Here is a 15,874-nt window from a genome sequence, read left to right on the forward strand (position 1 = left end):
AGAAAACCCATATTTTCAGGTTGGACCATTGAGAAAATTTTGTACTTGGAGGTGAATATCAACAAGTATAGCCCCTTCGGAGGGTCTTCTTACATCAAATTGCCAAGGTTCATCGAATTGAAGAAAAGTGTGGTGAATGTTCTTAATCAAGATCAGTGCTGCTTTGCGTGGGCTGTGACTTCAGCTTTATACCCTGCCAGTCAGAAACTTAATGAAATTTCATCATATCCCCACTTCTCAACCGTCTTGAATGTAGCAGGTATGGAATTTCCAGTTAAGTTGAAAGATATTCCTTAGTTTGAGGTTATGAACGATTGCTCTATCAATATTTATGGGTTGGAAAATGTTTTAAAAAATGGTAGAATTGAATATGAAGTTGTGGGCCCGTTACACTATTCTAAACGTAGATTAAATAGTCATATTAATCTGTTGATTATTACAGATGATTCTGGTAATAGTCATTATTGTTGGATTAAGGATTTATCGAGACTAGTATCATCACAAATATCTGCCCGTGGTCATAAAAAGTATTTTTGTGATGGTTGTTTATTGTACTTTGATAATGAACGAACTTTATTGCGACATCAGTTGAATGATTGTAATCACATATCGACAACGACACCATCCACAAATTTCAGGGTTGATAAATTTGGTAAAAGGGTACCTGAGAATATTTTGAAATTTGACAATATCGAGAAACAGTTGAGGGTTCCATTCGTTGTATATGCTGATTTCGAATCTATTCTGAAACCAGTGCATACTAATGAGCCAAATCCTGCTAACTCTTATACAAATCAAACATATCTTCATGAACCATATGCTTTTTTTTACCTCATAAAGTGCTCTTTTGATGATTCTATATCTAAATTTGTACTACATAGAGGTGCTGATGCAGCTAAAGTGTTTGTATCAAACTGGGAGGCTGATGTCACCAATATTTATCACAAATATTTGTGATAAATATTGCTCTTCCTCATCATGACTGATGAGGAAGAGCATGATTTCAATATTGCCGCCACATGTGGTATATGTGGAGAACCATTTGGTGATGGTGATAATAAGGTGCGTGACCACTGCCATCTAACGGGGAAAAAAGAAATGGAGCTGCACATAGTATTTGTAACCTCAATTTCAAATTGCCCAACTTTATACCCATAATTTTTCATAATCTCAGTGGGTATGACTGTCATTTGTTCATAAAAGAGTTATGCACAAACAAAACAAAAGTTGATGTCATTGCTCAAACTAAAGAAAAGTATGTTTCCTTCACGAAACATATAATTATGGAGAGAATAGTAGATCACAATGGAGTGATGAAAAATAAGTTTTTGAAATTAAGGTTCATCGATAGTTTTAAATTTATGGCTGCTTCCCTTCAAGAGTTAGGTGACAATTTAGATGAAAAACATTTTGTGGAAACAAGAAAATATTTTCCGGAACAGGATAAATTCAAACTTATGAGGCAGAAAGGTGTTTTTCCGTATAGTTTTATCGATTATTTAGATAAATTAAATTAATCTAGTATACCATCAAAGGTGGACTTTTATGATAAATTAAATGAAAAACATGTTTCTGATGAGGATTATGATAGAGTAAAGCAGGTATGGAACACATTCAATTGTCAAGATTTGGGTGAATATTCTGACATATACCTAAAATCTGATGTTCTTCTGTTGTGCGTTATTTTTGAAAATTTTAGAAATATGAGTTTAGATACATATAAATTGGATCCTGCTCACTATTTCACTTCTCCAGGTCTTTCTTGGGATGCTATGTTGAAGTATACGGGTGTCAACTTGGAATTATTAACTGATATCGATATGGTGCATTTTCTCCATAACGGTATACGTGGTGGTGTAAGCCAGTGTTCGGAGAGAAAGCGTATTGCAAACAATCAGTTTCTTCCAAATTATAATCCCGAAGAACCTTCATCTTTCATAATGTATTTGGATGCAACAAATCTGTATGGTCATAGCATGTCTCAATCATTACCTTTTGGTGGGTTCACTTGGTTGTCCGCCAGTGAAATATGTCAGTTGGATATCAATAGTATTCCAGATGATAGCCCCCAAGGATACATACTTGAAGTAGATGTGCATTACCCTGTCGAGTTACACGATCTACATTCGGATTTACCATTTTTGGTTGAAAGTATCATACCACCTGGTTCAAAGTCCAAAATACCCAAACTTATTCCTAATTTGAATGATAAAAAGAAATTATCGTTCACTATAGGAATTTGAAACAAGCGGTCCGTAATGGTTTGATGGTGATGAAAACTCATAGAATTCTCAGATTCAATCAGTCACCGTGGCTGAAAAAATATATCGATTTGAATACAAATTTGAGAAATAAGGCTACCAATAAGTTTGAGAAGGGTTACTTCAAATTGAATATAAATTCCATATTTGGCAAAACGATGGAAAATGTAAACAATAGAAGAGACATTCGAATTGTCACACATTGGGAATCCATAAGAGGAGGTATGGGTGCCAATGCTTTGATAGCTCGTCCCAATTTCAAAACATTATCCATATTTTCGGAAGACTTTGTCGTCATACATATGGATAAAGTTAAGGTTTGTTATAATAAACCATTGTATTTGGGGTTCAGTATATTGGATATGTCGAAAACAGTCATTTATTATTTTTTCTATGATGTCATCAAAAAACATTACGGACCACAAGCTTCTCTTCTCTATACCGATACGGATTCTTTGATACTGAAAATAATGACGGATAATTTTTATAATTTTATGATTGCAAATGTTGATAAATTTGACACTTCTAACTATAGGTTGGGTAATAAATTCAATGTGCCAGTTAGCAAATCGGTGATTGGAAATATGAAGGATGAACTTCCGAATGATCCCATCATCAGCTTCCATGGCACCGGTGCGAAAGCATATCATGTACAAAGTGTGTCTGATGAAATAAAGAAAGCAAAAGGTATTAAAAAATCCGTTATAAAAAATCAAATTTCAATTGAAGATTACATTAGGATTATTGAAACAGGCGGTATAATATTTAGAAAGATGAATGTATTCAGGAGTGATTTACATGATATTTACACGTTGATGTGCAATAAAGTCGCGCTGTCACATAATGATGATAAGCGATTCATCATTCCTAATACCACCAAGACATTACCTTGGGGCCACAACGATATTGAATTCTATCAGACAAGTTCCGAACAAAATTTAAGAATTCTTTTGAATGTACTGAAAGATGAAAACAGTATAAGTGACAAGAAATTAAATCTACTCATTGCCTTATTGGAAGAGCAATCGAGTAATTGAATTTTTTCACTTATTATCTGGTTTGTTCAACAAATTGTAAAATTCATACTTGTCGAATATTTCAAACGAATTATCCTACTCCACTTCCACCCCCACTCCCACCCGAAGTGGTAGGGAGCATACGGCTATAAAACATAAGGAGGAGGCCACAGTTCATCATTCGATTGCAGTCTTCCTTCGAAAGAAGCAGCCAACCCGAGATACCTGCCAGCCAACTTAGTTGAAGTTGAAAATTCCAAGCAGCTTGATGTAAGTACACACTTCCATACTATTTATATTATATTGTCTAATATTTTCATTTTCTCTTTCTAGAATCATGTCTTTTCTAAGGAATGCTCTGATGACTCCGAGTACCACTCTCAGTGAGAGACAGTTGGAGGATGTAGAGCGGAGGAGGGTGGTTGTCCTACAAGATATCATGGTACAACCACCAGTTGCACCACCAGCTGCAGCTCCCATTCCACCACCGGATATGACTTCCACCCAGGAAGTGGCGGCTCCCATTCCACCACCGGGGATGACTTCCACCCAGGAAGTGGTAGCTCCTGACTTGAAGTTCTTTTTCGAGGACTTCAAACCAACCCCCGAGGAGGAGGAGATTGACCCCCCACTGCCACCAACTTTGTCGACATTCAGTCGACCAACTTCTTCGTCAGCACCCCAAATCGAAAATTTACTGAATGTCTACAACCCGGACCTGGACGAGTCTCTGGCGGATTTATCGCATCTTCAAAGTTTCTTATCGCCCATCGAACTATTATTGCCCATCGATTCAGGGGATGAGTTCGAGAAACCGGTGAAAAGGGCCAAGAAGATGAAGAAGTCCGCACCTGTGAAGAAGTCCGCACCTGTGAAGAAGTCCGCACCTGTGAAGAAGTCCGCACCTGTGAAGGCATCCAAAGCCAAAGGTGGGAGGGGTGGTAAGTTGAGTGCTTTTCGCAAAAAGTGTGAAAAGAACGCACCTTACGTTGGTTGGCCTACAGCACCCCTTCCAGTGATGGAGGTGCAGAACTTGGTGGAAGTCGTCGCCCAGGTCCATCGGGATGCGTCGCCCCCTCCAGTCACCCCCCAGGTCCATCGGGATGCGTCGCCCCCTCCAGTCACCCCCCAGGTACGTGTTGAGCATTCCGAACAAGAGGTTGCCCCGGAAAATGTCCTTTCACAGACTGTGGTAGAGGGTAATAAACTCAAAGAGTCTATATCCTATGCACAGTCTGTGAAAAAGAGATATTTGAAGGAAAAGAAGGTTGTGGATGGTTCTGATTCCAGAAAAAGGGCCTTGATGGCGGAAATTTCCAACATCGAGGCCCAGAAACTGGAATTAGAGAAGCGACTCTCTTTGCTTAGGGCGAAACTTCAAGAAGAAGATTCGCAACAAGGAAAGAGTTTGGCTTACATCCAAAAATATGAACCTCTTGTTCAGGAATGGGATGCCATGTGCCAGGGGTTCCTTAATACCTAACCCCTTTTGTAAATATATTTTTGTTTAGTTTGAGTTAGATGTATGTTTAGAATAAATAAATTGTAATTTTAGGAATATATTAAAAACTTGCATGTTAATTTTAAGGTTATTTAATAAAGTCTATGTTATGAATGAAAAAATAAAATAAGGAATATTGGAGTGCATATCTATTTTGGTTGTTGCACACAAAATACTGCATGGTTGGGGCAGTATTTATTCCTTCATTCTAGTCATTTTCTAGTCACATGTAGTATATAGAATAAAATTAGTTAAATAGAATAATTGTATAGAATTTCCATCATTTGAAAGTGTGTGAATTGTAAAATAGTTATTTTTTCTAGAGAATAAATAAAGGTGATTCTAGTAATGCTCTGAGTATAATTCCAAAACCTTTTGACACTTCTCTCATCATTACTTCTCTCAACATTATTCAAACAAATTTCATTTATGTGAATGTGTAAAAATAAAATCATGAATCTAATGAATATTATATTGGATTTATTCCCCAATTCTCACATCAATACTTGAATAAATAACCTAGTGGGTCTTTATTTTTCATATATTCCCCCTCCCTTACTCTACCCCACTTTCTTCAAATCATATAAATAAGATTGTATTCTCAATATTCGTCAACTTGTTCGTTCATCATGAATCAAGCAACACCAATTATTCGGGAAGCTGATTCCACCAGTGAACCTCATTTTGCCCCACCAGAGAATTGGTCCTATGGTGACATATTCAACATCTCCCGATGATGAATTCGATGGGTATTCAGATACAACAATAGAGCTGAATGAAGAACAAGATGTAACCTCAGACGAAGATGAGTTTGAACATGATGAATTTGCCAGCCCAGAACTTGTGGATCAACTGTGGCTTGAAGATCATCAAATCGCTCCACCAAATATCATCGTGGTGGTTGATTCTCCCGAACCTGACATCATCATTATAGATGATGATGATCAGTTAGGTTAGGTTAGGTTTTCCTCGGAGTGCACATAGTACCTGGTTGGTGCACACGGAATGCTGCGTGGATGGGGCAGCATTCAACCTAACCTCTCTATTTGGTAGTAGTGAAAAAAATAGGGCTATATCGGTACGCCCTTGCGGTGAAACGTTAGTTGTTTCGCTATAAAACGAACGAATTAGAAAATGGAAACAGTTAATCATTATCTTTGGATATCTTTGGAACATTATTTTAATAAAGTTGATAAAAATTCGTATCATAAAGAAATTTTAAGCAATGTATATTCGGATAAGTAACGAAGGGAAATGTTTTATAGGCGATCGTGAAGCGATCGCTAATCAGGCCGCTTCGCGGCCTGGGGCGCTCAACATCCACCACTTGCATCCGGGGCGCGTTTTTTGCGACCCCCACCTCCCCCCCACTCCGCCTCCCACTATACCCCCTCCTGTGCAAGAGTATAAATGTAGGAGTTCCTCAATGTAATCTTCAGTTGAGTAGCTATCGTCAGCATGTCAACATACCAGGAAGCCGATTCCACGACCGGACCCCAGGCGGAAGAACCTACAGCGTCACTCCCGGATCTTCAGTTGGAGGATTCCGATATGGAGAATCCAGATATGGAGGCCGATTCAACCACCACGCCTCATCACCTTTCCACATCTTCGGTCCAGGTACTGCATGTGACCAGTACCGAAGACCACTCCGAAGACTCGAGCAGCTCGGATGATGATGACGATCTCTGGGACGACGACGCATTTGCGGAGGAAATGGCGTTTTCTGTGGGTTCGGTGATGTGGCAGTACTTCCCCCGACCCGATGACAGCGACGACGACTTGTAATCCTTTCCTTTTTTTTCCCTATTTTTTTCCCTATTTCACCCATCCTTTATCCTTCCCTTCCTCGGAGTACACATTTTGTTTGGTTGGTGTACACGAGACACTGCGTGGTTGGGGCAGTGTCTACCTCCCTCTCTCCTTTCCACCTTTGAAATAAATATTCTGAATTACAATACCAATTACTCTCATTGACTACTCTGAATAAACACCCCTCGAATTTGAAATATTGTCTTATGAAAATTATATTTCCAAATCTTGACATGAATTCTGCAATTGTTCAGATAAGAGAGAGCTAGTATGTTATCAAACAGATTCAAATCTACTCGGACGCTTAAACAATCATTTTTCAATGTGATTTATTTTACAAAGATAAGATATTCAGAGAACTTACATATTCTATAACACATTTGTGCATACCTCATATGTATATGGATGTACATTTTAGAGGTATATCCATATATTACAAACTACTCTTCGTATGATTATGTGACACTCAAAATATTCTATTTCTTTGACTGAGTGATCAATCTTATTATTAGATACCTACACTTTGTTTGTAGCTCTGAAAAGAGCTGTATTTTTGTTGACCCGAAAGTCCACGGTAACTGCTCCGCAGATGGGGTGTTGTTGCAATCTCATTATGAGATATCTACTCTTTGTTTAAATAATGTAGCCCTGAAAAGGGCTGTTTTTTTTGTTGACCCGAAGGTCCACGGTTACATCTCCAGAGGTGGGGTGTTGTTACATATGATACAGACGGCTATTCTCCTAAAGTTGGTCAAAGGCCTATCACATGCTTTACACCATGTTTGCCCCATCTCCATGAAGCGGGCGGTGTAATGAATGTCGACGTGCTCATAATACCCTCCATTGTTATTCCGCACAGAATAAAAGCGGAAGCAACACCAACACAACTTCTCTATTTCACCGTCAATCATTTTGATCCTGACATGACTATCCGTTACACAATACAAATCTAACGGATCATCCAATGTCTCAGTGATATTCAACCACTCAACATTGCCAATAACTACTCCGCTGTCGTCAGTCTCGTGAGTCGAATCTGATGCGATACCTTCATCTTCTTCTTCAACAAGATCTTCTACATCATCATCAATATCTAAATCCCCAACACCTTGCTCAATTGCCTCATCGTCTTCGATATTTAAGCCACCTTCTGCACCTTGCTCATTCACCTCATACTGCATATCTCCACCATCATTTTCTTCGTCAACACCCACTATCTGTCCAACGACTTCAAACTCTTCCACCAGCTCATGGTTATTAATATCTCTCTGAGATAATAATGCTAACACAGCAGCTCTCTGGGCAGACATATTAATGTATTCTTGAATACTGACTGAAGCTTACAATCACTCACCGATTTTTATATGATTTTTGACAGTGGTGGTGGTAGCTCCCTCCACTCCGCCCCACTCTTCACGGTACCTGTTTATAAGAGGAAAACATGGGGGCGTGAGAGTGTAGTTAAATTCATCGATTGAATATTTGTACATCTATCAGTGAATATGTCTTTCCCTAAAGAGTGGGATACAAAACCGACAATACGCGGCTTTCCAATCAAAATTGGCAAACATATAGTGTGTTACAACTGCCATGGGTATTGGCCTGAAACATATATCAACCCATGTACCGGCCTGTGTCGTAGATGTGTTGTGGCAAGGAATCCAGACCCACTTCGGAAGAGGATAAATGGTTCAACTCTAGAAGTAAGTGACTACCGCCAGCAGTGCAGAGAATGTTCGAAAGAGATTATGTGTAATAATATGGGCATTTCAAGGAATATATGCATGAATTGTGTAGCGACTTGCGATACATTAGTCCAGCGATGTCAACAATGTAGTGAATATAGTGTGGATTGTTGGAACAATTTATGCAGTGCTTGTAGAAATGATTGGCAATTGTGTGAGAATGTCGGCCAATTTCACCCCAACAGAGATGTCCACTTTCGAGAGTGCTGGTGTCTAACCCATGAAGAGCGGGTAGAGAGACGGAGGATTCATGGAAATCTTATGCTAACATACACATCTTGAAGTGATTTCAATATGTTGAATTTATGAAAAATAAAACCAATAGTTTACATATTACTTGCATCATTTCTGAGGTTATTATTCTATTTAGTTTTTAATAAATAAAACAATTTTAATACACTATTTTTTAATTTTTTATCTAATATTGAGTATAATCATGATAATGTCATTACACTAAAGAATTTTCATCGATCCATGAGTTGTGATCTTCAGAGAACCCCAGCCACTTTACATAGAGGCGATGTCCTTTTCTTTTTAAAACTCGCTCCACCAAATACGTATTGGGATCTTTCGTTTTATTCAACTCCAGCCCATAAAAACAGCCTTTGATTGGTTGCCCATTCACATCTTCTAATGCATAAGTTATAGGCTCTGTATTATTAACTTTCACAACTTTGAAACGTACTTTTTTTACGTTTCACATGTGGACTCTTAGATTCGGCATACATTGACAATTTAGTATACTGTTTCACATCTGCAGGTTTCATACCAATCGTACGATGAACTTTGTTGTTATACTGACGAGTAATTCTAGGAAGAATGTTCAACCACTTGTAATGACCTTGAAGTGAAAACTCCTTATAAAGCCAACTCTTCAATGTTCTGATTACTCGTTCTGCAATTGCAGCTTTTTTTGTGCTGAATGTTGAGTAATGATTGATGTTGTGTTTCTTCATTAACGATGAGAATTTCGAATTATAGAACTCAGTACCATGATCAGAATGTAAATTTTTTGGAGGATATTTAGCATCTTTCAACACGCTTGCCATAGCTGCAGTAACTGAATCACCAGTTTTATTCTTCAACGGCCTTGACCATACAAACTTTGAATAACAGTTGATAACTATAAGGATGTACCTACATTCCTCATTTTCTTTAGAATATGGTTGCATTTCCATCAAATCCATCTGCCACAAGTCAGAAAAACCCTTTATTATTGTCTTCCGACGGGGGAAATTTCGACGCGCCGGCTTGTGTATTTCTTTCACAACCTGCCATTTTGCATTACTCATATTACTGCTCTAAGACTTCTTCAAGATGATAAAATTGAGGAATCACTTTTCTACTGTTCAGGTGCAAGTGTAACGATTGACTATTAAACTTCAATGATTCGCTCAGTAAAAGTATCAACCAACTTAGCTATTACGTCAGTTCGCTTTACCACATTACATAATTGATCAGCTAATGCAGAAGTGATGCGTGCATTTTTGTCAATGATTATTTGCACCTCATTATGTTTGGAATCAATATGTTTTTCGATGTTACGTAGCGTTGATGCAATGAATTCTTGGAAATACTTCAGGGTTGTCTCATTGACTTTTCTAATGTGATCGTCAACATATCCTTTAGTAACATAATCTTTACTGTCTACAGGTTCACCAACATTTTGAAACCGCTTATTCTGAATATCATAATCACCATTTGGTGTGAGAATGAATCCAACACCAGATCTTCCAACTATTGGTTTACTAACACCACCTCTTCTACGCCCAAATTTATCAATTGTGGTATGCATAGTTAGATCGTTTGTGATCGACTGAGCCAGTTTCACACATCATGTTCATGATATTGCGGTCAATAGACTAATCCTTCTTCACGTAATTCCTCAATTATGGCTAATATTTCATTATCATGTCCGGTATGTCCAGCCAGTCGTGAACTCCAAAGTAGTCGAAGGCGATCAATCAATTCTTCGAGTTCATTCCAATAAACATAATCTGTATGCTTATTTCTGATATATTTTTTCTGGGTGGGTATTTTGATCATGCCAGCACCTTCTCTACTAGGGTTTCCGTTGGATAATAATGGTAGGATTATTTCTCTATATTTCTTCCAATTATTCAATAGAAGACCTTGTTTTCTCGCATTGTATTTATATGCAGCCTTTGTTAATTTGAGTATATCACCATATGTAGTCATATCGGGAGAGGGGATATTTCTCGATGGTACTTTCATGAATATCAAGTTATATAGTTTTGGAGTGCCCTGATAAGAGCCAATAGTTTTACCATTTTTCATAAACACAATTTTCTCATCGATAAATTCCACATCAGCTACTCCCATTTGTAAATTTCTCGTTTCAGTGTTCATGTGTACTCCAAAGACTGTATCGTAAGAGGGATTTCCTGATAGTAACTTTTTTATATGCTTTTGTACTTCATCACGATCATCGAATACATTAGGTGATTCTGAATCTAAAGTTGTCAATTGAGAGGTTTGAAGATCCTTCGAGGAAGCCCCTTCAAATTTCGGTTTCCACTCACTTTCAATTATAGTTTTGGCTGTTAATGGTCTAGCAGGCTTTGTTTTCTGCATCACTTGATTCATTTGAGATGCTCCTTCAGTATTGGCAGATATTACTTTCAAAGGTGTTATTATTGGCTCATAGATCCTTCGAGTGCTGATTGATCACCTAGACGACTTTTGATATAATTGAATTTCTTTCGAACGGCATCCGTTGCTTCAATTAATTTTTTTTGAAACAAATTTCATCATCATTTTTTCCCTCCATAATTCACTCCAAGAATTTGTATAATGAAGTGTTATCTCCACTATCTAGCACTCAAGTGATTCAATTCTTCAAGAACGTCAAGGATATATGAAAGCATCGAATCCTTTTCGATAACGTCCATTTACCACTTCTCGATCCTTATCAATTACTAAAAATCCATATTTATCTTCCCAACATCTCGCACACATACCTTGAAATTGCTTATATGTTACATCTGGTGATACATGGTCGGAAAAAATATGATTGAGATTCATATCATCTTGTTTGAACATTACGATAAAATTTGCATCATCTCGTATCAATTGTTTCGGAACTCGTGAATATTTTTGGGCTAAATAGAAACAATCCACATTTTTATGACGACCCATACTGAAATATGATCGTATAACATTCTGTTCCTCGCACATAACATCATCAAAAATGAATATCGAATCAGGTTTGGCGTCTGAAGGCTCTACTATTTCACCTGCATTATTGGCAAAAGTGTAAAAACCCAACCCTTCGATTGGAGATAATACTTCACGTAAATACTCGTATTTAGGTTGATAAAGAGACTTTGAATAAAAATAAACATTTGCGAATCGTAATCCTAGAGGATGCGTTAGCAAAGAAATCATAACATTTGTCTTGCCACAGTTAGAAGGTCCAATAATCAGGCCGCGAATAGAAAGTGGAAGTAAAGATCCGTGACGTTGTTTGACATCGCTTCCCGATCCACCACCCACTTTTTCATCGAAATTATCGATGGAAAATTGCTGCTTCTGCTTCAATATGCGCATTGTATGACAGTTGGAGACTATATAAGCAGGGTTCCACATCGATTCCTTTATTTAAATAGGGGTTATGAGTCGATGCAGATCTACTGAATTGCATTCAAATAAAACTGGTAGAGGATTGATCAGTTCCCTCATCAATAATCTACCATTTGAATTACACTTACCTGGCTATCAGTATTGCGGTCCGGGCACCAAATTGCAGAAAAGATTGTTGAGAGGTGATTCGGGTGTCAATCAGCTGGATTTTGCATGCAAAAAACACGATATTGCATATTCACAGAACCCCGATAATCTTGCATCTAGACACATAGCGGATAAGGAGCTTGCAGAAAGTGCTTGGAATCGTGTCAAAGCAAAAGACGCTACTATTGGAGAAAAAGGAGCTGCTTGGCTAGTTACGAATATAATGAAAGGGAAACGCCAATTTGGTATGGGTTGTGACTCATCTCTCAAGCAGTCACACATTCCGAAGAAAAAGCGTTCTATTAAGAAAAAAAAAGTTAAAAAAATATTGAAAGCTTCTAAGGTGATAGCTTTTGGTTCTGGGATCGTTCAGAAAGTGCGTGATGTTCTACACAAAGCGGGTGGAAGTGAATTTGTTGTCAAAAATTCTAAAAGAGCAGCTGAAATTGCACTCAAAGCAGCACGCAAATATATGAGGGCTGCAAGTGAGAAAAAGAAAATTCGCACACCGCGAATCATACCGATTCCTAAAATTGGTGGAATACTACCACTCATTCCAATTTTTGCTGGTTTATCGGCACTAGGTAGTTTAGCCGGTGCTACTGCTGGTATAACGAAAGCAGTTCAAGCAGCAAAAGCGAGTAGGGAGCAGTTGAGTGAGACAAATCGCCATAATAAACACATGGAGGCAATTGCTATAGGTAAACAAGGAAGTGGTATCTACTTGAAGCCTTACCGCAAAGGATTAGGAGTCTATTTGAAACCTCAAAATTCAAAAAACTCATAAATTTGCTACCTAAAAGAGCTCTCTCCAATATCGACCTCAACTATTACGCTAAGAAAATGACGATTCCATATTTTCGGGGGGTATATATGCGTGACGATTTACCAAAATCAGGACCACTCCGATATGAATCTGCCATAGTAAATTTGGATAGTCGACATGGTCAAGGGACGCATTGGGTAGCATATAGAAAAAGGGGAACTTCGATAAAATATTTTGATAGTTTTGGCGATTTACCCCCTCCCAAAGAACTGATTCACTATTTTTATATGGGTTCGAATCCTATCAATACTATCACATATAACTATAAGCGTGAACAACGATTCAACACAGTATGGTGTGGCCATTTGTGTTTGAAGTTTCTTCAGAACAAGACATGGAGTTAACACCAGTACAGGATAGGGAGAGTATCAAGAGGATGAGTCATTCATTGATCGCATATTCCAGAGTACGCACTTTACAAAAAATGAGTAAAGAACAACTCGCTGATATGCCGAAAGAGGTGTTGATTGGGTGTGCATCACATGAAATTGCATCTGTATGGGATAAGTTACCAAAAAACCTACAAAATGATATTGATGTCTTGAAGTGTCAGTACTGTCAAGAGCATTACAATGATTCCAGCGGTAGCAGTAGTAATTCCGATATGAATGATGGTCCACCTACAAGAAAATTTTTTTGTTGTTATTGTAAAGTGAATGATGTGAATGTAGTCACACATAATGATATGGATAGACCACCGAAAAAGCGACGATTGGTCCACAATTTCTGCTTTCACCCAGCGAATTGGATACCAATAGTAATTATGGTCTGGGATTACATGGTTTCTACTCCTACAATTCCATATTCAATGTAGATGCTAAGAATAATGTTATCGGCTATTCGAAGACAATTATCTCACCCCCCACTATTATAAAAATTCCACCTGGGGCATATGAAATTGATGAAATTAATAAGGTGATTCAAAGATTCATGAAATTCAAAGAAGTGCAACTAGAAAATGGAATTGAAGAAAATATCGACGAAGTATTTCTCCTACGTGCAAACAACAACACTCTGAAATGTGAAATGCGATCGAAATATTACATTTATCTCAAACATGAAAACAGCATTGCTGAACTTCTAGGGTTCGATGACAATGTTTTCAATTGTGGTGAAATACATGAATCAACATTGCCCGTGAATATCAATAAGGTGAGGATTATTCGTGTGGATTGTAATGTCACAGCTGGAGCATATTCGAATGGCGATGAAATCCATAGCATCTTTTAATATTATTTATATGCCAATCCAACCTGGTGGTCGTCAGTACCTCGACAATATCACTCTTCGCGTATTGGATGATAATGGTAATCTGATCAATTTCAATGGTGAAAGAATAATAGTCAAATTGGAATTGATAAAGCTATAATAATCATCATTTCTCATATATTTATTCACAACATCGACGACAGTCATTAGTAACAATCATCGTTTCTCATACGTTGATTCAGAACATCGATGACTGTCATTAGTGTATCATAAAGAAAATGAGTAAAGGAAGCATCGATAAGTTTGGTCGCAGAAGTAAGGCAGTTTCAAATACTGTTTTGCGTGGACAGCCTGGAGTTGGTTTCAAATTAACAACCGATGGAAACTTTGATATGGAAAATAAACGTTTGAAAAATATAGCAGAGCCTGAAGAGAGTACGGATTGTGTTAATCGAGGATATGTCGGTTTTTACATCTCAAAGATGAGAGGAGAATTAGATACTGATATTGACAAAATTAATTTGGAATTAGATGGAGTAGAAAAATATTCCGTATCAGTGAGGGAAGATCTCATTACGCTTGGACTGAAATTAGTAGAATTTGTAAAAAAGTATGAGCATATGGATAAGGATATCAAATCGCTGCAATCTGATTTGAAAAAACAACCCTCGATAAGCATTCAAACGATCGAGCAAAAACGATGGTGAGCGATGATCATCTGTGAAAAAAGTCAATATAAAGCTGAAGTTGATCAAATTGTTACTCAGTATTTGTTACTTCCTAACGCTGAGCAGGTGATATTCATTGATGAAACTATAAATTCTGCGATTATCGTTTCTAAAAATGGGGTTGTGCTTCAATAGTCAGCGATTGCCGCAGCGGCAGCAGTTGAGTCAGCATAATGTATTTGGTGGAGGCTATGATCATGTGCATTTAAAGAAGCGAAAATCCAGCAGTCGATTCATTCCACGTATATCTGCCCAACGGTCAAGATATAGAATAAGAGCTAGTAGCCTGAACTTTCTCAAATCTATTGGCTTGAAGGTGCGATATAAAAAATAGTAATAACATGGCGACAATCACCACAAGTGATAAATTGGAAGTGTTCGAGGAGCCCATGTTCGACCATTCCCTCATCAGCCTTCATGAGCATACATATAAGCCGTATGGTTCACCATATTACAAAAATTCAGATGAAATACGAATTCCAATCAATTATCAAGATCTCATACTCGATATTGCAGATAGTTACATATATATCGAGGAGAAGTTCACACCATCTGATGCCACAAAGCGGTGCTACCTATCCAATAATGCTCTCGCCTTTCTCTTCGACGAAATTCGCTATGAAATGGGTGGTGAGCAAGTGGTTGTTGTTCGAAAACCCGGCATAACTACCACAATGAAAACGATGATATCATTCGGAAAAACGCATGCAAATTCGCTACTACCGATGGGGACTCGATGTGAATAAACAAGATATATTCGATTCCGTTAGCAATGTATTTAGTGGTAAATTACCCTTGAAGTATCTCATGGGTTTTGCTGAAGATTACAATAAGGGGATAATGAATGTGAAGCAGGAGCTCATTTTGATTATAGCTCGCTCATTCAAAAATTCATTCATTGGGGAAATCGATGCAGATTTGGAAATCAATAAAATAGAATGGAGAATCAGGCACATTGTGCCGGAAGATCGACAGAAACTGAAACTATTGAATCGCATAAATAAAAATGGTAATAATGCTAAAGTG

At 37.8% G+C, this 15,874-nt stretch overlaps 1 protein-coding gene across 2 annotated transcripts; it reads left to right on the forward strand.

The window, feature by feature from the left end:
* The first annotated feature begins 694 nt into the window (after positions 1-694).
* On the forward strand, positions 695-5,332 carry LOC141483845 (uncharacterized). Of its 2 annotated transcripts, XM_074178737.1 has the most exons (3): positions 695-3,547; positions 3,611-4,331; positions 4,371-5,332. In XM_074178737.1, exons 2-3 carry the CDS (start codon positions 3,615-3,617, stop codon positions 4,758-4,760), a joined length of 1,107 nt encoding a protein of 368 aa, XP_074034838.1. In that variant the 5' UTR covers positions 695-3,547; positions 3,611-3,614; the 3' UTR covers positions 4,761-5,332. The 2 variants fall into 2 exon arrangements, with proteins under 2 accessions (XP_074034838.1, XP_074034832.1); XM_074178731.1 differs by having other exon boundaries at positions 3,611-5,332.
* Positions 5,333-15,874: the final 10,542 nt, after the last annotated feature.

The sequence above is a fragment of the Leptinotarsa decemlineata genome, unplaced genomic scaffold, assembly GCF_025532065.1.
Source record: "Leptinotarsa decemlineata unplaced genomic scaffold, Ldec_3_MD MMD2_P_RNA_scaffold_14, whole genome shotgun sequence".
Lineage (NCBI taxonomy): Eukaryota > Metazoa > Arthropoda > Insecta > Coleoptera > Chrysomelidae > Leptinotarsa > Leptinotarsa decemlineata.